This window comes from Anopheles marshallii, chromosome 2, assembly GCF_943734725.1.
Source record: "Anopheles marshallii chromosome 2, idAnoMarsDA_429_01, whole genome shotgun sequence".
Classification (NCBI taxonomy): Eukaryota; Metazoa; Arthropoda; class Insecta; order Diptera; family Culicidae; genus Anopheles; species Anopheles marshallii.
In genome coordinates, this window is record NC_071326.1 from 11460315 (window position 1) to 11484308 (window position 23994).

Sequence of the window (23994 nt, forward strand, 5' to 3'; positions counted from 1 at the left end):
GAACCAACTGATTTCGTATCGCAATCTGCACGGGGCAAAAGCGTTCGCGCATCTCGCATCATCCAATGCCAACCATTTACGGCAGACACACCTTCAGCTGAGTAAACGCAATAGCGGGGAAAAAAAAGGTGAGATTTGCTGCAATACGTGGTAATAATTTGCCACACACTGTGTTTGAAGTGGCTAGTTGAGTTTTGCAACTACCAAACCCAACTCGCACTCCCTTTACGCACTTGTATCGCTTTGGGCGATCGTTTGATGATCAGCTTGTTGCGGTTTTTTTTGTGTTTCGTTCCTCTTGTCTTTGAGCGAAAACAAAGACGAATAAGCGTAGATGACGATCTCTCGAAACATACTGATAAGAAGGCGACAAAATATACATTTTTTCCTCCTACGGCCATTACAGACGACATTGACAAATGATACAATCTTTACATCGCGTTTTCCTTGAGGAAAAACATTTGCAGTATTTGTGCTGCTATTGGACGTGATGCGTTCTTCACTTAACGATATTCGAGCACGATGAATGCGCAGCTAATGCGTTATAGGAGATCATAGTCCCAAAATACCACCTTTTCAGCACTAAGTTGTAAAAAAAAAACCAGAGAAGATTTTGCAGCTCATTTTGCTGATATGACGTCAAAAAGGTTCTTTTGTTGTTGCACCAACCGTCGCTGTATCTGCAGCACGCGTAGTGTCGGTTTTACGACGTTTACAAAATATTCCCCCAAGAGGCAGGTTGTAAATCCGTAACGAGGTGAGATTTCCCCGAAAATATCGGCCGTCTAAAGCGGGTTTACCATCGATAACGGATCCACTGGGTGCAGGGTGAGACAATTTTATCTTGGCCTGCGAACCTAATGCCTGGAATTACCCGATTTTATTGATTTTCGCACCCTTATCGCAATCGATCGATTAACTTGCTCGGTACGATCAGATTGCCGGCCGAACATGGCGAACATGGAGGCGGCTAGGTACGATAAGAGGGCACGTATAAAAGCTACCGTTCGGTGGCCCAGGAAAGCGTATTACTGTCGGTTCCCCCAGTACGAGTTAACCATGAAGGCCTTCATCCTGCTGTCGCTGTTCGTTGCCGGCGCATTGGCTGGCGTCGAGGAGAGCCTCTGGCTGTCCAAGCAGGTCCGCATTGATGCCGGTTCCCGCGCCGAGTACAATGGCCGCATCGTCGGTGGTTCGACCGTCCCGATCGGCCAGTTCCCGTACCAGCTGTCGCTGCGCCAGAACGGCAACCACATCTGCGGTGCCTCGGTTATCTCGGGCAACTGGGCGCTGTCCGCTGCTCACTGCACCTTCCCGATGCCAAGTGCCAACTCGGTAGGTGTCTCGAAACCCGCAATCAGCTCTGCCCGGCGGTGCATTAACACCCTTCCTTCACCTCACAGATCACTTTCCGCGGTGGAAGCGCTAGCCGTACCGCTGGTGGTGTCATTTTCCAGGCCGCCCAGATCATCAACCACCCGCAGTACAACAGCAACAACTTGAACAACGATGTGTGCGTCATCCGTATCACCACCTCGTTCGTCGGTGCCAACATTGCCACGATCCGCCTGGTTGCCAGCGGTACCAACTTCGCTGCCGGTACCAACAGCGTCGTCTCTGGATGGGGTCTGACCGTTCCCGGCGGAGCGCTGCCAGTTAACCTACACGCCGTCAACATCCCGGTCGTTGCACAGGCTACCTGCAGCTCGCAATGGGGAGCTGGACGCATCACTGCCGCGTAAGTACCTTCTGAGTGAATGTTTCCAAATCTGATAACCTAGCACAGCCAAACTAACCTCGCTTTTATCTCAACCACTCGCTGTGTAGCATGGTGTGCGCTGGTGTGCAAGGTCGCGACTCCTGCAACGGTGACAGCGGTGGCCCACTGGTCACTGGTGGAGCACAGTTCGGTGTTGTATCGTGGGGTGCTGTGCAGTGCGGTGGACCACTCCCGGGTGTGTACGCCAACATTGGTAATGCCGGTATCCGCAGCTTCATCAACCAGCACACCGGAGCTTAAGTGTTCGCTTTGTGACATAGGAGGGAAGATTGGAAAATTAAAAAAAAAAAACTCTAACGCAATACATACCCTCTGACTATCAATCGGATCGGAAGACTATGATGACAGTGTGGTTGCATATGAAACGAGCTTCAATTATCTCTTGTGATGAAGAAACAGCGGAGGATGATTCACGGCTTGCAGCAATGGTCAGCATCCGGGCCACGCACGGGCTACGCCCCAACGCTATCTAATCATTCGATTTGTGTCGTCCATAAATAGGCCATCCCAACGGAACGGTCATCCGATACAGGTGCCCTTAGTCTCGCTTCTACCGTACGGTGAAAAACATTCCGAAATGGTTGCATACTTGCGGCGCATCTCGCTTTTCACCACCTGCATCTTGTTGGTCTCCGGCTCTGATGTTGACGTGTGGAAAGAATACAATCTAAGACGCCCTGGTAGTGCTGAAAACTTACCTCCAATCGCTACGCTAAATGTGGGAAGGAATGCAAAAATCGTGGGTGGAAGAGATGCCAACATTGAAGATTTTCCGTATCAATTATCTTTGCGACGGACCGGAGTGCATGCGTGTGGAGCATCCGTGATCGCTCTACGGTGGGCTTTATCCGCCGCACATTGTACCTATCCACAGCCACAAATGAATGAGGTAAGGTGACCAAATGGCGTACAGAGCCATCTTTAAGTACAAAACCCTTCAAGAACCCGCAATGTTCCCCACAGATGACTTTGCGAGCGGGGAGTTCCAATCGGTTGTTCGGTGGAACCATCTTTAGCATCGCCCAGATCATTAACCATCCGCGATTTAGTGAGTACACCATAGAGTACGATGTCAGTCTGTTGCAATCGACAACAGACATTATGGGACAATTCATTGCACCAGTAGCGTTACCGCCTGCAACTAGCGGTTTCGGTCCAGGAACGGGCGCCAATGCAACCGGATGGGGTCTTCAGTCCGTCCCAAACTCGCTTCCAGTGCTGCTGCAGATTGTCGAAGTGCCCTTGATTACCATGGAGCAGTGTCGCAGTAGCTGGCCCACTGAGTGGATAACGGAGGAGTAAGTACCGTGGTGAACAACATTGCCCCGATAGAGTCTAGTAACATGGTGTATCCCGCAGTATGCTTTGTGCTGGCCAACCCGGTCGGGATACGTGTGGCGGCGATAGTGGAGGTCCGCTAGTCATTAACGGCTACCAGATGGGCATCGCTTCCTGGGGTGTCTCCGATTGCTCCGGTAACCTACCGTCGGTGTACGCAAGCATTGCCCATCCCACTATCAGAAGCTTCATTCAGGAACATTCGAATGTTTAGACCTGGAGTTCATCAAGGCACTATACGTACTTCCGCATCAGTTAACTACGCTTCGCCCATCGCTTGGGTTCCAACAGTACAAGCAAGTTCTTGCCCATCACCAAACTCTCTGCTCTTATCACACGCTATGGGAAAACATGACAGTGGGAGTGAAACCCCCCCGTCATCTACCTTTGGTCTTACGCATCGGTACCTGTTGCTCCGCTGTTCGCTACGCTATCAGGTACAATGATAAATCTGTTGCTGCCTTATCTGCTACTCTTTACAGCAATAAACTTCCCATCCGAACTCCCAGTGCCCAAATAGAGTGTCTCTGCTAGTAAATTGCTTCCAAAACTGCCGAAATTGTGCCACCAAGGTAATGACGGGAGGTGGATGAATGTGATCGTGTCTACGGTCAGTAATAGCTGACACCCAAACACTGATACCTGTTGGAACGTAAACACAATAAGCTGTAATCATGTTCCGGACACACGCAACCCAAGCATTTCCAATGCTTGTGCTGCTAAACGGAAATTAAAAATAGCTCCATATTGTGTAGTATCTAAATGAGTATCTGCTTCTCTATTTCGTACGGTGGATTTTATTGCCAAAGCTCCCTAAAGAGAGCACTCTTTGTGCGCCGCTTTACACGCCAGTGTGAATAGTAATAAACGCACGTACTTCATCGTTCTGGAGGGATGTGTATATGCCGGGAAGGTTTATTGCACAGATATTGGTCCCCCACGACACTATTCCTATTTGATATCCATTCATTACTAGTGGTCCGCCACTGTCACCATGGCAGACGTCTTTTCCATAATCTCCACCACCGGCACATATCATGCTGTAAACGATTTGCACCAATTATGCTGACCGTAGGTACTTGCTATTCGAACTCAACAAGACACTTACCGATCGGTGTACCGTTCTATCCAGGAGGACCAGCACAGCTGCTGCCTTTGCATGTAAACTTCTAGCGATTGCAGTATCAGCGGTGTGTATCCATCATCATTCGCTGTTCCCCAACCGGACACGACAGCAGCCGAAGGAATCGGGTAGATCGTGTTGGTGTTACCCAGACTAACCGGACGTATCGGATCGATGAGGAAACTTTCCGTCACATGTATCACGGCCGCATCGTAGTCCAGTATCTCCCGGTCAAACTTTGGATGCAGAAAATATTGATCCGCCGGGAATATGTAACCACCGGCCAATCGATGTGGAGTCCCACCGCGGAACGTAATCTGAGGATTCGAACGCAAAAAAATACACACTCACTTCGATGCCAACCACAACGTTGCTCCACAGCCCTTACAGCGGATGCGAACAGTGCCTCGTCCAGACAGTGTGCCGCACTCAATGCCCATCGTTCGGCAATCACTGAGGCACCACAAACGTGCGTTCCCTCAAGCCGCAACGATAGCTGATAGGGAAAGCTTTCAATCGCAACACTGTCGCCTCCATAGATGAACGGATTCGGTACGTTGAGCTGCTGAGCCGGTCGCTCATACTCCACCGTTTGATTCCTGGGCCACAGGTTATACTTTCGCAGCAAGCGGAACAGCGCGGGCTGCCGGGAATAGTAGTACTTGTGGTGATCTGCAAGCGATCGTAACGACCGAAAAACGAACAGTCAGCAGTTTGCCGATTCTCCGGATAGTTTCGATTTACCGATGGTCATACACAGCACACCGCCTATCAGTACGGCCAGCAGTAATAGCTGGCGCATTTTCGGCCACGACTCGCACTCTCTAGCCTACAGTATCTGTTCGTACACCTTCAAACTCAAATCTTACGATCCACTCCGATCATTCACGACCTAATGTAAGCGCTCGTGGAACTTGATGGGACTTATATCAAAGAACTGACCAAAATTGGGCGTTTATCTCTCATGCGTTACGGTAAACAGAAGATATAGGGGTCCTGGTCTGGGTTATCTTGTGGATGCTGAGGACAGGCCCGCCACAGCTGTCCCGGGATAACTCTTCCTCGCTTCCTCCATGGTTCACATCCGCTCCTTATCAACCTAGCACCTCTTTCTGTAGCTGAGGTCTTTCAGTCTCTAGCCAGATTCTGCCTACCAACCCCTAACGCATCTGTGCGGCAAACAAACTCGTTCCACAACGTCACAACGAAGCGTTGGCATAAATTTGCGCTTATCATCGTCGTCATAAAATGCAAAACGAAGGTGAAAGAAAAACAATTGCTCTTGTTTGGGCAACCGTCTACCGAGCCTCTTTTCGAATGTGATAATGCGGTTGTACAAAACATCAATGAAACTACAACGGTACACCCCATCTGGTTGCCAGTTTGGTGGTAAAGACCAAATTGTAATGCGTCCTCAGGTTCATCCGTACTGGTTCTCCAACAATTGGCGTAGCTGGTCGATGGAAATCTCCAATTTAATGTAATCCTGTACGATTTTGTTGGACAGGCGCGTGTAAACTGCCGGTTCGGTCCCTCCGCACTCGTTTACGATGAACGACACGATCCCTATTTGACGCTGCTGGTACACCAAAGGACCTCCACCATCGCCGACACAAATGGACCTCCCTACATTACCGGCACAAAACATGCTACAAAGATAAGGAGAGGTTTGAATTAATTTTAGACCAACAAAAAAACAACAACATCATTATCATTCATTCAAACCTTGCTGTGGGCGTAACCGAATTCCGAATCCGCTTATTGCACTGTGTCTGGGTCAGAATTTTCACTTTCGTCGCCCTTAGATGCGGTACCGAGTTTCCATCCGTTTCCACTGCACCCCAGCCAGAAACAATTCCCTGGTCACCGCCGGGAATGGTTGTACTATTGGTTATTTGTATGATTGCTATGTTTGGGTGCTGCAGGAATGTTCCAGTGATCCGGAGCAAGCACATATCGTTGTTCAGATTATCATGATCATATTGAGGATGAATGGTAAACCAGTTGACGGTAAACAATATACCACCGTCCCCGTGGAATGTACTTCCTCCGCGAATGGAGAGCTTTTGGGAGCAGCACATGTTAAATTACTTTTTCGTATTCACCGTTACACGCACTCGTGGTGCGGAAATAAAAACAACTTACTTTCGCCACGTCGGCACCGAAGCAGCAATGACCGGCAGTTAATGCTAAACGGTTGGACACGACCGAGGCTCCACAGACATGGTACCCATCATTTTGCACTGATAGCTGATACGGAAAGTCTCGGATTTCTACATCCCGTCCACCAACGATACGTCCGGTGGCGCGTGGTTCATAACTCTCGATCGCCAACGCTTCTTCGCTTAAAACGATCGTTACAACAATTGACAATAGCCATGGCACCATCTTACATCACGACTCGTTCGAATCACACAATAAAAGACTCCGTTTTTACACATGTACTGATTTATATTAGGTAGAGACATACGCACAAGCACCCACCACATTTGGGCCAGCTGTGCAAAGTGTTTGTTTCGTTCGCACGGCGATCCTTCTCAAGGTTAGCAAATAGAGCACACGTATAAGTGTGTGCCGTACCTAGAGATGTGCCAAAAGAATCAGAACCGTGAACTTCTTGCGGTTGTTTGAAAAGAACGAACGATCTAGGTTCGTTAAAAAAGAACGAACGGTTCTTTTTTAAAAGCTCAAAAACTTATGACTGTGGCGACCACAGCGTGCTGGTTAGCCAAGACACGAAAAAGCGCCATCTAGGAAGAATAGGGAGTACTAAAACAAAATGATAGTTGGGAAATTTTGCCAGGACAAGACGAAAACAATGAGTTCCTTGTTCATAGGTAAACCCAAACTAGATAACCGGTAAAGCTAGGACAATAGGACAGAGATTCGAAACGATTATTTCGCGGAAAACAGGACACACATGCCGACATCTTCGACATACGAGGTGAAAGATGGTACATAATTTGGTATAACAACGGCACCATGTCCGTACCAAGAACAGGAGCATGGAGCTCCGATCTCCGACGAGGAAGTTCTCCCACGTGCTAACAAGTAGCCAGTAATCGTGTAGTAGGGAAGTAAAAAGTTGTCTGGGACCCAACTCCCAGCAGTAGGAAGGTTAAATAAATAAGTAGGTTCCAACTCCGGTTGGAAACCCTTTTTCTTTTGGATTGTCGGAGGAGAAAATCTTCATAGAGAACCCACATCCAGGTCAGTGCACTGCCCGGTTCGCCGAAGCGCCTACGGACTAACAACTCCTCTCCTCGCCTCAGAACCTATGGCGGATGGTCCGTTTAGACATTTACGTCAGCAATAGGCCTTCTGGGTACATTTGCCCTTACAAGAAGCTAACAAAACTCCCACGGCGACGCGCGATGAGCATTGGTTAGATGTCAAGCGTTCGAGGTGATTACGACATCAGCAAGGACAGCTACGCATGACAACTGTCAGTGCATCAGTCCACTCCCCTCGCGTTTGGTAAGGTAAGATCCACGTATAGACTAGAGGTTGAAGGTTGTTAAGCCTCCCCACCTCAAAAGTCACCCTTCAACATACCTACCACACGAGTCTTTAGCTGCAGTGGCGGGATTGCCCACATGGCGTTCTCCTACAGCGGCGCATACCACGGTGCCTGTGAACCGAAGACTGCCCACAAGGGACTGAAAACGGCCTTAGCGTTCAATTAACATAGACACCGATTTGTACACTTGCCACACAGTACACCAGCCAACTACCACTGCTAACTTTTAGACGTTGCCCATCCGAGGTGTCACAAACGTCAGCGTTTGACTGTCGGAGGTGTATTTGTGACCACGTCCTTTGTGTTCCAATTATTGCGTGATGCTAACTGTAAAGACTTTAGGCGGTCTATAACTGTATATAGATCCGGAGGATCGGGCCAGCTCCACCGTGTCGCAGGACTCGTCTCCAGACAGTGTTTAGGCCATTCGTCTCACCGGTGTTAGCTTGAGTCATCGATACCGATGACAGCGTTCAAAGGTTTCACAACATTATTTTTCACACGTTCGCCTCATGGAAATCAAGGTCATTGCTGTATATGCGAGACTCCGGATACCTAGTCCATAAAGAGTACTCACTGGCTCGAATGCTGGAGATACGGCGCATTGGCACACAGATGGGCCGCGCTTATCCCCAATGTTGCGTCGGCCTCTAGTGACTGAGGAGGTGGTGCTTAGTCACGTTCACGTTAGCGTTCGAAACAACAAGACACAAGAAATCCATCTTCCTGCTCCTGGATGGCCATGGCTGGAACCATGATATGGTCTACTTAAAGGAACCATTCGATGAACCTTTATTTTCGGCCCCCAACTAATATGTCCATCTTCCGATAAGTTCTTTCGAACAATACCGGAGCATTTGAGACGAACATACCTCATTTTGGGACACTACGGATTTTAGGCTCGGCCAGTACGTGACATTGGAGAGATCTCTTCCCAGCTCCTATACATCTCGCGGCCCCGCGTTTGAAGTGTGTATCCATACGTGTGTGTGTGTGCCATATGAACACTGCTGGACCGGAGAATAATTGTATCAACTAAAATAAAAAAAAAAGAATCGATACCGAAAAATATGGTCCTGCTTGCTATTAAACTAAGCGTTTTTTTTATTTCGTTAAAACTGCTTGGCCGTATCGAGTCAAGTCCTTAACCAATGAATTAACCAATTCTTAAACAATGAGTTTGTAGAGTAAATAAAAAGGTAAATTCTACGCTATTCTGTTTAGATTTTTAGGGTTTACTTTAAACGTTTTATTTCTGTTGGGACCACCCTGTGCTGGGATAAAATTCAAGACGTCAAGCACTCCCTTTTGACATTCGGCGTCAAAAGCAGAGTTGCTAAACTCTCCCTCTCTCTCTCTCTGCTCCCGACCGGCGTGAAGAACGGACGTGTCAATGTCCCGTAATTGTTCGCTCTTTTTTAGTGTGTAATTATTGTTAATGTATTGTTCATTTTAGCAAATAAAAACCACCTCATATTAACAACACAAACATTTCTACCTTACTTTTTTTGCCTCAGCGGCAACACGCGGTGCGAAGTGATATGGACAATAGTAGCGGCGAGCTCCTATTGTTTGTTGTCCTATTGTTTTTATAGAGATTTTGAGCTGGACAGCTTCATTAGCCCTAGAAGAAGCAGCGAGAGAGAGAGCCTGGTTGATCACGCCAACGCTTTTATACGCACAGTGCAACGTGCACCCCCTAGCTGTACTATTTTAAGTATTCATGCTGTCACTGTTTCCTAACTCCCAAAGGATCTTATTTCCCTGCTATGCGTGTTTTGCGCCAGGTGGCGTCCTGGTCGCTACAGATTCATTAACAAGTGGTATCAAATACAAAAAATCCCAAACATACGCAAAAAAATATTATATATAATAACATTCTTAAATATTAGCACGAAAATGAACGAAAGAAAAGCGATTCACGATTCGTTCTTTTTTGAAAAAGAGCTGTGTCGTTCGAGTTCATCAAAAAGAACCGTTTTGCCCATCTCTATGCGGACCACGTTTTAGCGTTGCACGCGTACAGTTTATTTCGACAACATAGGTATTCCAGTGTTGATTCTGCGTGCGCACATCGTCACGCAGTAAAGCCTAAAACCAAACTAAGATCGATTCTTGAAATGCATTTGACTATTATGATGCTGCACATCCCGTTATCCAGCTAATACTTGGCCGTGAGGTTGCGATAGGATACAGACACCTGAGAGTAAATAAATAAATACGCCAACGAGGCTTCGTCCGCTGCTGTCTACCTTAAAATGGGTCGATTCGCTTTGCAAACGTGTTATAAAGCCGAAAATAAACATAAAACGGGGCGTTCCAGAACGTACGCGTTGCGCGTGCAGCGTATCGCAGGGAGCTCTCTATAGCTTAACGCAAGACACAAAACACAAATAATCCATACATTTAGCTTAACATTAAGTGTTCGATAACAGAGTTCGAGCGGTCGTGTGACGACGTGTATGACATGATTTTACTTTCGTTTGGGTTTGAATATTAGCTGCGGTTCGGAGCGGAGCGAATCCGTGAGATAGAGCGTTTTGGTCACCTGCTGAAAGTAGCGCTTTTCGTTCGGCGAATTTATTGTGTAAACAATAGGCCGAACGCCGACGTTCTTCCACAGTGTTGAGATTTGTCTGTGAAGATAGAACGAACCAGATAGTGAGCAGATTGGGGTTTTCCGATTGTGTGGTCGGAAACACTTACGCATTAAACTCAGCCTTATGGATAAAGACAAGACTAACACCGATCACGGGTGCTTCTAAACTTCAAGCGATTGCAGTATCAGCGGTGTGTATCCATCATCATTCGCTGTTCCCCAACCGGACACGACAGCAGCCGAAGGAATCGGGTAGATCGTGTTGGTGTTACCCAGACTAACCGGACGTATCGGATCGTTGAGGAAACTTTCCGTCACATGTATCACGGCCGCATCGTAGTCCAGTATCTCCCGGTCAAACTTTGGATGCAGAAAATATTGATCCGCCGGACAATATTCCGGATCCGCAGACAGTGTGCCGCACTCAATGCCCATCGTTCGGCAATCACTGAGGCACCACAAACGTGCGTTCACTCAAGCCGCAACGATAGCTGATAGGGAAAGCTTTCAATCGCAACACTGTCGCCTCCATAGATGAACGGATTCGGTACGTTGAGCTGCTGAGCCGGTCGCTCATACTCCACCGTTTGATTCCTGGGCCACAGGTTATACTTTCGCAGCAAGCGGAACAGCGTGGGCTGCCGGGAATAGTAGTACTTGTGGTGATCTGCAAGCGATCGTAACGACCGAAAAACGAACAGTCAGCAGTTTGCCGATTCTCCGGATAGTTTCGATTTACCGATGGTCATACACAGCACACCGCCTATCAGTACGGCCAGCAGTAATAGCTGGCGCATTTTCGGCCACGACTCGCACTCTCTAGCCTGCAGTATCTGTTCGTACACCTTCAAACTCAAATCTTACGATCCACTCCGATCATTCACGACCTAATGTAAGCGCTCGTGGAACTTGATGGGACTTATATCAAAGAACTGACCAAAATTGGGCGTTTATCTCTCATGCGTTACGGTAAACAGAAGATATAGGGGTCCTGGTCTGGGTTATCTTGTGGATGCTGAGGACAGGCCCGCCACAGCTGTCCCGGGATAACTCTTCCTCGCTTCCTCCATGGTTCACATCCGCTTCTTATCAACCTAGCACCTCTTTCTGTAGCTGAGGTCTTTCAGTCTCTAGCCAGATTCTGCCTACCAACCCCTAACGCATCTGTGCGGCAAACAAACTCGTCCACAACGTCACAACGAAGCGTTGGCATAAATTTGCGCTTATCATCGTCGTCATAAAATGCAAAACGAAGGTGAAAGAAAAACAATTGCTCTTGTTTGGGCAACCGTCTACCGAGCCTCTTTTCGAATGTGTAACGTGATATGGCGGTTGTACAAAACATCAATGAAACTACAACGGTACACCCCATCTGGTTGCCAGTTTAGTGGTAAAGACCAAATTGTAATGCGTCCTCAGGTTCATCCGTTCAGGCGCTCCAACAATTGGCGTAGCTGGTCGTTGGAAATCTCCATTGTAATGAAATCCTGTACGCTTTTGTTGGACAGGCGCGTGTAAACTGCCGGTTCGGTCCCTCCGCACTCCTTTACGATGAACGACACGATCCCTATTTGACGCTGCTGGTACACCAAAGGACCTCCACCATCGCCGACACAAATGGACCTCCCTACATTACCGGCACAAAACATGCTACAAAGATAAGGAGAGGTTTGAATTAATTTTAGACCAACAAAAAAACAACAACATCATTATCATTCATTCAAACCTTGCTGTGGGCGTAACCGAATTCCGAATCCGCTTATTGCACTGTGTCTGGGTCAGAATTTTCACTTTCGTCGCCCTTAGATGCGATACCGAGTTTCCATCCGTTTCCACTGCACCCCAGCCAGAAACAATTCCCTGGTCACCGCCGGGAATGGTTGTACTATTGGTTATTTGTATGATTGCTATGTTTGGGTGCTGCAGGAATGTTCCAGTGATCCGGAGCACGCACACATCGTTGTTTAGATTATCATGATCATATTGAGGATGAATGCTAAACCAGTTGACGGTAAACAACATACCACCGTCCCCGTGGAATGTACTTCCTCCGCGAATGGAGAGCTTTTGGGAGCAGCAGATGTTAAATTACTTTTTCGTATTCACCGTTACACGCACTCGTGGTGCGGAAATAAAAACAACTTACTTTCGCCACGTCGGCACCGAAGCAGCAATGACCGGCAGTTAATGCTAAACGGTTGGACACGACCGAGGCTCCACAGACATGGTACCCATCATTTTGCACTGATAGCTGATACGGAAAGTCTCGAATTTCTACATCCCGTCCACCAACGATACGTCCGGTGGCGCGTGGTTCATAACTCTCGATCGCCAACGCTTCTTCGCTTAAAACGATCGTTACAACAATTGACAATAGCCATGGCACCATCTTACATCACGACTCGTTCGAATCACACAATAAAAGACTCCGTTTTTACACATGTACTGATTTATATTAGGTAGAGACATACGTACAAGCACCCATCACATTTGGGCCAGCTGTGCAAAGTGTTTGTTTCGTTCGCACGGCGATCCTTCTCAAGGTTAGCAAATAGAGCACACGTATAAGTGTGTGCCGTACCTAGAGATGTGCCAAAAGAATCAGAACCGTGAACTTCTTGCGGTTGTTTGAAAAGAACGAAGGTTCGTTAAAAAAGAACGAACGGTTCTTTTTTAAAAGCTCAAAAACTTATGACTGTGGCGACCACAGCGTGCTGGTTAGCCAAGACACGAAAAAGCGCCACCTAGGAAGAATAGGGAGTACTAAAACAAAATGATAGTTGGGAAATTTTGCCAGGACAAGACGAAAACAATGAGTTCCTTGTTCATAGGTAAACCCAAACTAGATAACCGGTAAAGCTAGGACGATAGGACAGAGATTCGAAACGATTATTTCGCGGAAAACAGGACACACATACCGACATCTTCGACATACGAGGTGAAAGATGGTACATAATTTGGTATAACAACGGCACCATGTCCGTACCAAGAACAGTTCGCTCCGATCTCCGACGAGGAAGTTCTCCCACGTGCTAATAAGTAGCCAGTAATCGTGTAGTAGGGAAGTAAAAAGTTGTCTGGGACCCAACTCCCAGCAGTAGGAAGGTTAAATAAATAAGTAGGTTCCAACTCCGGTTGGAAACCCTTTTTCTTTTGGATTGTCGGAGGAGAAAATCTTCATAGAGAACCCACATCCAGGTCAGTGCACTGCCCGGTTCGCCGAAGCGCCTACGGACTAACAACTCCTCTCCTCGCCTCAGAACCTATGGCGGATGGTCTGTTAAGACATTTACGTCAGCAATAGGCCTTCTGGGTACATTTGCCCTTACAAGAAGCTAACAAAACTCCCACGGCGACGCGCGATGAGCATTGGTTAGATGTCAGGCGTTCGAGGTGATTACGACATCAGCAAGGACAGCTACGCATGACAACTGTCAGTGCATCAGTCCACTCCCCTCGCGTTTGGTAAGGTAAAATCCACGTATAGACTAGAGGTTGAAGGTTGTTAAGCCTCCCCGCCTCAAAAGTCACCCTTCAACATACCTACCACACGAGTCTTTAGCTGCAGTGGCGGCATTGCCCACATGGCGTTCTCCTACAGCAGCGCATACCACGGAGCCTGTGAACCGAAGACTGCCCACAAGGGACTGAAAACGGCCTTAGCGTTCAATTAACATAGACACCGATTTGTACACTTGCCACACAGTACACTAGCCAACTACCACTGCTAACTTTTAGACGTTGCCCATCCGAGGTGTCACAAACGTCAGCGTTTGACTGTCGGAGGTGTATTTGTGACCACGTCCTTTGTGTTCCAATTATTGCGTGATGCTAACTGTAAAGACTTTAGGCGGTCTATAACTGTATATAGACCCGGATGATCGGGCCAGCTCCACCGTGTCGCAGGACTCGTCTCCAGACAGTGTTTAGGCCATTCGTCTCACCGGTGTTAGCTTGAGTCATCGATACCGATGACAGCGTTCAAAGGTTTCACAACATTATTTTTCACACGTTCGCCTCATGGAAATCAAGGTCATTGCTGTATATGCGAGACTCCGGATACCTAGTCCATAAAGAGTACTCACTGGCTCGAATGCTGGAGATACGGCGCATTGGCACACAGACGGGCCGCGCTTATCCCCAATGTTGCGTCGGCCTCTAGTGACTGAGGAGGTGGTGCTTAGTCACGTTCACGTTAGCGTTCGAAACAACAAGACACAAGAAATCCATCTTCCTGCTCCTGGATGGCCATGGCTGGAACCATGATATGGTCTACTTAAAGGAACCATTCGATGAACCTTTATTTTCGGCCCCCAACTAATATGTCCATCTTCCGATAAGTTCTTTCGAACAATACCGGAGCATTTGAGACGAACATACCTCATTTTGGGACACTACGGATTTTAGGCTCGGCCAGTACGTGACATTGGAGAAATCTCTTCCCAGCTCCTATACATCTCGCGGCCCCGCGTTTGAAGTGTGTAACCATACGTGTGTGTGTGTGCCATATGAACACTGCTGGACCGGAGAATAATTGTATCAACTAAAATAAAAAAAAAAGAATCGATACCGAAAAATATGGTCCTGCTTGCTATTAAACTAAGCGTTTTTTTTTATTTCGTTAAAACTGCTTGGCCGTATCGAGTCAAGTCCTTAACCAATGAATTAACCAATTCTTAAACAATGAGTTTGTAGAGTAAATAAAAAGGTAAATTCTACGCTATTCTGTTTAGATTTTTAGGGTTTACTTTAAACGTTTTATTTCTGTTGAGACCACCCTGTGCTGGGATAAAATTCAAGACGTCAAGCACTCCCTTTTGACATTCGGCGTCAAAAGCAGAGTTGCTAAACTCTCCCTCTCTCTCTCTCTGCTCCCGACCGGCGTGAAGAACGGACGTGTCAATGTCCCGTAATTGTTCGCTCTTTTTTAGTGTGTAATTATTGTTAATGTATTGTTCATTTTAGCAAATAAAAACCACCTCATATTAACAACACAAACATTTCTACCTTACTTTTTTTGCCTCAGCGGCAACACGCGGTGCGAAGTGGTATGGACAATAGTAGCGGCGAGCTCCTATTGTTTGTTGTCCTATTGTTTTTATAGAGATTTTGAGCTGGACAGCTTCATTAGCCCTAGAAGAAGCAGCGAGAGAGAGAGTCTGGTTGATCACGCCAACGCTTTTATACGCACAGTGCAACGTGCACCCCCTAGCTGTACTATTTTAAGTATTCATGCTGTCACTGTTTCCTAACTCCCAAAGGATCTTATTTCCCTGCTATGCGTGTTTTGCGCCAGGTGGCGTCCTGGTCGCTACAGATTCATTAACAAGTGGTATCAAATACAAAAAATCCCAAACATACGCAATAAAATATTATATATAATAACATTCTTAAATATTAGCACGAAAATGAACGAAAGAAACGCGATTCACGATTCGTTCTTTTTTGAAAAAGAGCTGTGTCGTTCGAGTTCATCAAAAAGAACCGTTTTGCCCATCTCTAGCCGTACCACGTTTTAGCGTTGCACGCGTACAGTTTATTTCGACAACATAGGTATTACAGTGTTGATTCTGCGTGCGCACATCGTCACGCAGTAAAGCCTAAAACCAAACTAAGATCGATTCTTGAAATGCATTTGACTATTATGATGCTGCACATCCCGTTATCCAGCTAATACTTGGCCGTGAGGTTGCGATAGGATACAGACACCTGAGAGTAAATAAATAAATACGCCAACGAGGCTTCGTCCGCTGCTGTCTACCTTAAAATGGGTCGATTCGCTTTGCAAACGTGTTATAAAGCCGCAAATAAACATAAAACGGGGCGTTCCAGAACGTACGCGTTGCGCGTGCAGCGTATCGCAGGGAGCTCTCTATAGCTTAACGCAAGACACAAAACACAAATAATCCGTACATTTAGCTTAACATGAAGTGTTCGATAACAGAGTTCGAGCGGTCGTGTGACGACGTGTATGACATGATTTTACTTTCGTTTGGGTTTGAATATTAGCTGCGGTTCGGAGCGGAGCGAATCCGTGAGATAGAGCGTTTTGGTCACCTGCTGAAAGTAGCGCTTTTCGTTCGGCGAATTTATTGTGTAAACAATAGGCCGAACGCCGACGTTCTTCCACAGTGTTGAGATTTGTCTGTGAAGATAGAACGAACCAGATAGTGAGCAGATTGGGGTTTTCCGATTGTGTGGTCGGAAACACTTACGCATTAAACTCAGCCTTATGGATAAAGACAAGACTAACACCGATCACGGGTGCTTCTAAACTTCAAGCGATTGCAGTATCAGCGGTGTGTATCCATCATCATTCGCTGTTCCCCAACCGGACACGACAGCAGCCGAAGGAATCGGGTAGATCGTGTTGGTGTTACCCAGACTAACCGGACGTATCGGATCGTTGAGGAAACTTTCCGTCACATGTATCACGGCCGCATCGTAGTCCAGTATCTCCCGGTCAAACTTTGGATGCAGAAAATATTGATCCGCCGGACAATATTCCGGCCGTGACAATAGACCGGATCCGCAGACAGTGTGCCGCACTCAATGCCCATCGTTCGGCAATCACTGAGGCACCACAAACGTGCGTTCACTCAAGCCGCAACGATAGCTGATAGGGAAAGCTTTCAATCGCAACACTGTCGCCTCCATAGATGAACGGATTCGGTACGTTGAGCTGCTGAGCCGGTCGCTCATACTCCACCGTTTGATTCCTGGGCCACAGGTTATACTTTCGCAGCAAGCGGAACAGCGCGGGCTGCCGGGAATAGTAGTACTTGTGGTGATCTGCAAGCGATCGTAACGACCGAAAAACGAACAGTCAGCAGTTTGCCGATTCTCCGGATAGTTTCGATTTACCGATGGTCATACACAGCACACCGCCTATCAGTACGGCCAGCAGTAATAGCTGGCGCATTTTCGGCCACGACTCGCACTCTCTAGCCTGCAGTATCTGTTCGTACACCTTCAAACTCAAATCTTACGATCCACTCCGATCATTCACGACCTAATGTAAGCGCTCGTGGAACTTGATGGGACTTATATCAAAGAACTGCCCAAAATTGGGCGTTTATCTCTCATGCGTTACGGTAAACAGAAGATATAGGGGTCCTGGTCTGGGTTATCTTGTGGATGCTGAGGACAGGCCCGCCACAGCTGTCCCGGGATAACTCTTCCTCGCTTCCTCCATGGTTCACATCCGCTTCTTATCAACCTAGCACCTCTTTCTGTAGCTGAGGTCTTTCAGTCTCTAGCCAGATTCTGCCTACCAACCCCTAACGCATCTGTGCGGCAAACAAACTCGTCCACAACGTCACAACGAAGCGTTGGCATAAATTTGCGCTTATCATCGTCGTCATAAAATGCAAAACGAAGGTGAAAGAAAAACAATTGCTCTTGTTTGGGCAACCGTCTACCGAGCCTCTTTTCGAATGTGTAACGTGATATGGCGGTTGTACAAAACATCAATGAAACTACAACGGTACACCCCATCTGGTTGCCAGTTTAGTGGTAAAGACCAAATTGTAATGCGTCCTCAGGTTCATCCGTTCAGGCGCTCCAACAATTGGCGTAGCTGGTCGTTGGAAATCTCCATTGTAATGAAATCCTGTACGCTTTTGTTGGACAGGCGCGTGTAAACTGCCGGTTCGGTCCCTCCGCACTCCTTTACGATGAACGACACGATCCCTATTTGACGCTGCTGGTACACCAAAGGACCTCCACCATCGCCGACACAAATGGACCTCCCTACATTACCGGCACAAAACATGCTACAAAGATAAGGAGAGGTTTGAATTAATTTTAGACCAACAAAAAAACAACAACATCATTATCATTCATTCAAACCTTGCTGTGGGCGTAACCGAATTCCGAATCCGCTTATTGCACTGTGTCTGGGTCAGAATTTTCACTTTCGTCGCCCTTAGATGCGATACCGAGTTTCCATCCGTTTCCACTGCACCCCAGCCAGAAACAATTCCCTGGTCACCGCCGGGAATGGTTGTACTATTGGTTATTTGTATGATTGCTATGTTTGGGTGCTGCAGGAATGTTCCAGTGATCCGGAGCACGCACACATCGTTGTTTAGATTATCATGATCATATTGAGGATGAATGCTAAACCAGTTGACGGTAAACAACATACCACCGTCCCCGTGGAATGTACTTCCTCCGCGAATGGAGAGCTTTTGGGAGCAGCAGATGTTAAATTACTTTTTCGTATTCACCGTTACACGCACTCGTGGTGCGGAAATAAAAACAACTTACTTTCGCCACGTCGGCACCGAAGCAGCAATGACCGGCAGTTAATGCTAAACGGTTGGACACGACCGAGGCTCCACAGACATGGTACCCATCATTTTGCACTGATAGCTGATACGGAAAGTCTCGAATTTCTACATCCCGTCCACCAACGATACGTCCGGTGGCGCGTGGTTCATAACTCTCGATCGCCAACGCTTCTTCGCTTAAAACGATCGTTACAACAATTGACAATAGCCATGGCACCATCTTACATCACGACTCGTTCGAATCACACAATAAAAGACTCCGTTTTTACACATGTACTGATTTATATTAGGTAGAGACATACGTACAAGCACCCATCACATTTGGGCCAGCTGTGCAAAGTGTTTGTTTCGTTCGCACGGCGATCCTTCTCAAGGTTAGCAAATAGAGCACACGTATAAGTGTGTGCCGTACCTAGAGATGTGCCAAAAGAATCAGAACCGTGAACTTCTTGCGGTTGTTTGAAAAGAACGAAGGTTCGTTAAAAAAGAACGAACGGTTCTTTTTTAAAAGCTCAAAAACTTATGACTGTGGCGACCACAGCGTGCTGGTTAGCCAAGACACGAAAAAGCGCCACCTAGGAAGAATAGGGAGTACTAAAACAAAATGATAGTTGGGAAATTTTGCCAGGACAAGACGAAAACAATGAGTTCCTTGTTCATAGGTAAACCCAAACTAGATAACCGGTAAAGCTAGGACGATAGGACAGAGATTCGAAACGATTATTTCGCGGAAAACAGGACACACATACCGACATCTTCGACATACGAGGTGAAAGATGGTACATAATTTGGTATAACAACGGCACCATGTCCGTACCAAGAACAGTTCGCTCCGATCTCCGACGAGGAAGTTCTCCCACGTGCTAATAAGTAGCCAGTAATCGTGTAGTAGGGAAGTAAAAAGTTGTCTGGGACCCAACTCCCAGCAGTAGGAAGGTTAAATAAATAAGTAGCAGTAATCCTCTCCTCGCCTCAGAACCTATGGCGGATGGTCTGTTAAGACATTTACGTCAGCAATAGGCCTTCTGGGTACATTTGCCCTTACAAGAAGCTAACAAAACTCCCACGGCGACGCGCGATGAGCATTGGTTAGATGTCAGGCGTTCGAGGTGATTACGACATCAGCAAGGACAGCTACGCATGACAACTGTCAGTGCATCAGTCCACTCCCCTCGCGTTTGGTAAGGTAAGATCCACGTATAGACTAGAGGTTGAAGGTTGTTAAGCCTCCCCGCCTCAAAAGTCACCCTTCAACATACCTACCACACGAGTCTTTAGCTGCAGTGGCGGCATTGCCCACATGGCGTTCTCCTACAGCAGCGCATACCACGGAGCCTGTGAACCGAAGACTGCCCACAAGGGACTGAAAACGGCCTTAGCGTTCAATTAACATAGACACCGATTTGTACACTTGCCACACAGTACACTAGCCAACTACCACTGCTAACTTTTAGACGTTGCCCATCCGAGGTGTCACAAACGTCAGCGTTTGACTGTCGGAGGTGTATTTGTGACCACGTCCTTTGTGTTCCAATTATTGCGTGATGCTAACTGTAAAGACTTTAGGCGGTCTATAACTGTATATAGACCCGGATGATCGGGCCAGCTCCACCGTGTCGCAGGACTCGTCTCCAGACAGTGTTTAGGCCATTCGTCTCACCGGTGTTAGCTTGAGTCATCGATACCGATGACAGCGTTCAAAGCTTTTACAATATTATTTTTCACACGTTCGCCTCATGGAAATCAAGGTCATTGCTGTATATGCGAGACTCCGGATACCTAGTCCATAAAGAGTACTCACTGGCTCGAATGCTGGAGATACGGCGCATTGGCACACAGACGGGCCGCGCTTATCCCCAATGTTGCGTCGGCCTCTAGTGACTGAGGAGGTGGTGCTTAGTCACGTTCACGTTAGCGTTCGAAACAACAAGACACAAGAAATCCATCTTCCTGCTCCTGGATGGCCATGGCTGGAACCATGATATGGTCTACTTAAAGGAACCATTCGATGAACCTTTATTTTCGGCCCCCAACTAATATGTCCATCTTCCGATAAGTTCTTTCGAACAATACCGGAGCATTTGAGACGAACATACCTCATTTTGGGACACTACGGATTTTAGGCTCGGCCAGTACGTGACATTGGAGAGATCTCTTCCCAGCTCCTATACATCTCGCGGCCCCGCGTTTGAAGTGTGTAACCATACGTGTGTGTGTGTGCCATATGAACACTGCTGGACCGGAGAATAATTGTATCAACTAAAATAAAAAAAAAAGAATCGATACCGAAAAATATGGTCCTGCTTGCTATTAAACTAAGCGTTTTTTTTTTATTTCGTTAAAACTGCTTGGCCGTATCGAGTCAAGTCCTTAACCAATGAATTAACCAATTCTTAAACAATGAGTTTGTAGAGTAAATAAAAAGGTAAATTCTACGCTATTCTGTTTAGATTTTTAGGGTTTACTTTAAACGTTTTATTTCTGTTGAGACCACCCTGTGCTGGGATAAAATTCAAGACGTCAAGCACTCCCTTTTGACATTCGGCGTCAAAAGCAGAGTTGCTAAACTCTCCCTCTCTCTCTCTCTGCTCCCGACCGGCGTGAAGAACGGACGTGTCAATGTCCCGTAATTGTTCGCTCTTTTTTAGTGTGTAATTATTGTTAATGTATTGTTCATTTTAGCAAATAAAAACCACCTCATATTAACAACACAAACATTTCTACCTTACTTTTTTTGCCTCAGCGGCAACACGCGGTGCGAAGTGGTATGGACAATAGTAGCGGCGAGCTCCTATTGTTTGTTGTCCTATTGTTTTTATAGAGATTTTGAGCTGGACAGCTTCATTAGCCCTAGAAGAAGCAGAGAGAGAGAGAGCCTGGTTGATCACGCCAACGCTTTTATACGCACAGTGCAACGTGCACCCCCTTGCTGTACTATTTTAAGTATTCATGCTGTCACTGTTTCCTAACTCCCAAAGGATCTTATTTCCCTGCTATGCGTGTTTTGCGCCAGGTGGCGTCCTGGTCGCTACAGATTCATTAACAAGTGGTATCAAATACAAAAAATCCCAAACATACGCAATAAAATATTATATATAATAACATTCTTAAAAATTAGCACGAAAATGAACGAAAGAAAAGCGATTCACGATTCGTTCTTTTTTGAAAAAGAGCTGTGTCGTTCGAGTTCATCAAAAAGAACCGTTTTGCCCATCTCTAGCCGTACCACGTTTTAGCGTTGCACGCGTACAGTTTTTTTCGACAACATAGGTATTACAGTGTTGATTCTGCGTGCGCACATCGTCACGCAGTAAAGCCTAAAACCAAACTAAGATCGATTCTTGAAATGCATTTGACTATTATGATGCTGCACATCCCGTTATCCAGCTAATACTTGGCCGTGAGGTTGCGATAGGATACAGACACCTGAGAGTAAATAAATAAATACGCCAACGAGGCTTCGTCCGCTGCTGTCTACCTTAAAATGGGTCGATTCGCTTTGCAAACGTGTTATAAAGCCGCAAATAAACATAAAACGGGGCGTTCCAGAACGTACGCGTTGCGCGTGCAGCGTATCGCAGGGAGCTCTCTATAGCTTAACGCAAGACACAAAACACAAATAATCCGTACATTTAGCTTAACATGAAGTGTTCGATAACAGAGTTCGAGCGGTCGTGTGACGACGTGTATGACATGATTTTACTTTCGTTTGGGTTTGAATATTAGCTGCGGTTCGGAGCGGAGCGAATCCGTGAGATAGAGCGTTTTGGTCACCTGCTGAAAGTAGCGCTTTTCGTTCGGCGAATTTATTGTGTAAACAATAGGCCGAACGCCGACGTTCTTCCACAGTGTTGAGATTTGTCTGTGAAGATAGAACGAACCAGATAGTGAGCAGATTGGGGTTTTCCGATTGTGTGGTCGGAAACACTTACGCATTAAACTCAGCCTTATGGATAAAGACAAGACTAACACCGATCACGGGTGCTTCTAAACTTCAAGCGATTGCAGTATCAGCGGTGTGTATCCATCATCATTCGCTGTTCCCCAACCGGACACGACAGCAGCCGAAGGAATCGGGTAGATCGTGTTGGTGTTACCCAGACTAACCGGACGTATCGGATCGATGAGGAAACTTTCCGTCACATGTATCACGGCCGCATCGTAGTCCAGTATCTCCCGGTCAAACTTTGGATGCAGAAAATATTGATCCGCCGGGAATATGTAACCACCGGCCAATCGATGTGGAGTTCCACCGCGGAACGTAATCTGAGGATTCGAACGCAAAAAAATACACACTCACTTCGATGCCAACCACAACGTTGCTCCACAGCCCTTACAGCGGATGCGAACAGTGCCTCGTCCAGACAGTGTGCCGCACTCAATGCCCATCGTTCGGCAATCACTGAGGCACCACAAACGTGCGTTCCCTCAAGCCGCAACGATAGCTGATAGGGAAAGCTTTCAATCGCAACACTGTCGCCTCCATAGATGAACGGATTCGGTACGTTGAGCTGCTGAGCCGGTCGCTCATACTCCACCGTTTGATTCCTGGGCCACAGGTTATACTTTCGCAGCAAGCGGAACAGCGCGGGCTGCCGGGAATAGTAGTACTTGTGGTGATCTGCAAGCGATCGTAACGACCGAAAAACGAACAGTCAGCAGTTTGCCGATTCTCCGGATAGTTTCGATTTACCGATGGTCATACACAGCACACCGCCTATCAGTACGGCCAGCAGTAATAGCTGGCGAATTTTGGGCCACGACTCGCACTCTCTAGCCTGCAGTATCTGTTCGTACACCTCCAAACTCAAATCTTACGATCCACTCCGATCATTCACGACCTAATGTAAGCGCTCGTGGAACTTGATGGGACTTATATCAAAGAACTGACCAAAATTGGGCGTTTATCTCTCATGCGTTACGGTAAACAGAAGATATAGGGGTCCTGGTCTGGGTTATCTTGTGGATGCTGAGGACAGGCCCGCCACAGCTGTCCCGGGATAACTCTTCCTCGCTTCCTCCATGGTTCACATCCGCTCCTTATCAACCTAGCACCTCTTTCTGTAGCTGAGGTCTTTCAGTCTCTAGCCAGATTCTGCCTACCAACCCCTAACGCATCTGTGCGGCAAACAAACTCGTTCCACAACGTCACAACGAAGCGTTGGCATAAATTTGCGCTTATCATCGTCGTCATAAAATGCAAAACGAAGGTGAAAGAAAAACAATTGCTCTTGTTTGGGCAACCGTCTACCGAGCCTCTTTTCGAATGTGTAACGTGATATGGCGGTTGTACAAAACATCAATGAAACTACAACGGTACACCCCATCTGGTTGCCAGTT

The 23994-nt window shown here is 47.0% G+C and overlaps 5 protein-coding genes and 1 pseudogene across 5 annotated transcripts; 1 reads left to right on the forward strand and 5 right to left on the reverse strand.

The window, feature by feature from the left end:
* Positions 1–1059: 1059 nt before the first annotated feature.
* On the forward strand, positions 1060–3332 carry LOC128710103 (trypsin beta-like). Its single transcript, XM_053805145.1, has 6 exons — positions 1060–1335; positions 1404–1738; positions 1828–2014; positions 2655–2669; positions 2744–3078; positions 3140–3332. The coding sequence occupies exons 1-6, from the start codon at positions 1060–1062 to the stop codon at positions 3330–3332; spliced, it is 1341 nt and encodes a 446-aa protein (XP_053661120.1).
* Positions 3333–3959: 627 nt separating this feature from the next.
* Positions 3960–5043, reverse strand: LOC128709762 (trypsin delta-like). Its single transcript, XM_053804781.1, has 4 exons — positions 4986–5043; positions 4630–4913; positions 4227–4558; positions 3960–4158 (listed from the first exon to the last, which is right to left on the reverse strand). The coding sequence occupies exons 1-4, from the start codon at positions 5041–5043 to the stop codon at positions 3960–3962; spliced, it is 873 nt and encodes a 290-aa protein (XP_053660756.1).
* Positions 5044–5661: 618 nt separating this feature from the next.
* On the reverse strand, positions 5662–12749 carry LOC128710107 (uncharacterized). Its single transcript, XM_053805148.1, has 7 exons — positions 12507–12749; positions 12087–12424; positions 11804–12010; positions 10529–10808; positions 6387–6629; positions 5967–6304; positions 5662–5890 (listed from the first exon to the last, which is right to left on the reverse strand). The coding sequence occupies exons 1-7, from the start codon at positions 12747–12749 to the stop codon at positions 5662–5664; spliced, it is 1878 nt and encodes a 625-aa protein (XP_053661123.1).
* A 3881-nt stretch (positions 12750–16630) lies between these two features.
* On the reverse strand, positions 16631–17282 carry LOC128710108 (transmembrane protease serine 9-like; annotated as a pseudogene).
* Positions 17283–17906: 624 nt separating this feature from the next.
* LOC128710110 (trypsin alpha-4-like) lies at positions 17907–18874 on the reverse strand. The gene is made up of 3 exons (XM_053805151.1): positions 18632–18874; positions 18212–18549; positions 17907–18135 (listed from the first exon to the last, which is right to left on the reverse strand). The coding sequence occupies exons 1-3, from the start codon at positions 18872–18874 to the stop codon at positions 17907–17909; spliced, it is 810 nt and encodes a 269-aa protein (XP_053661126.1).
* A 3767-nt stretch (positions 18875–22641) lies between these two features.
* On the reverse strand, positions 22642–23569 carry LOC128710112 (trypsin-4-like). Its single transcript, XM_053805153.1, has 4 exons — positions 23546–23569; positions 23348–23441; positions 22992–23275; positions 22642–22920 (listed from the first exon to the last, which is right to left on the reverse strand). Exons 1-4 carry the CDS (start codon positions 23567–23569, stop codon positions 22642–22644), a joined length of 681 nt encoding a protein of 226 aa, XP_053661128.1.
* Positions 23570–23994: the final 425 nt, after the last annotated feature.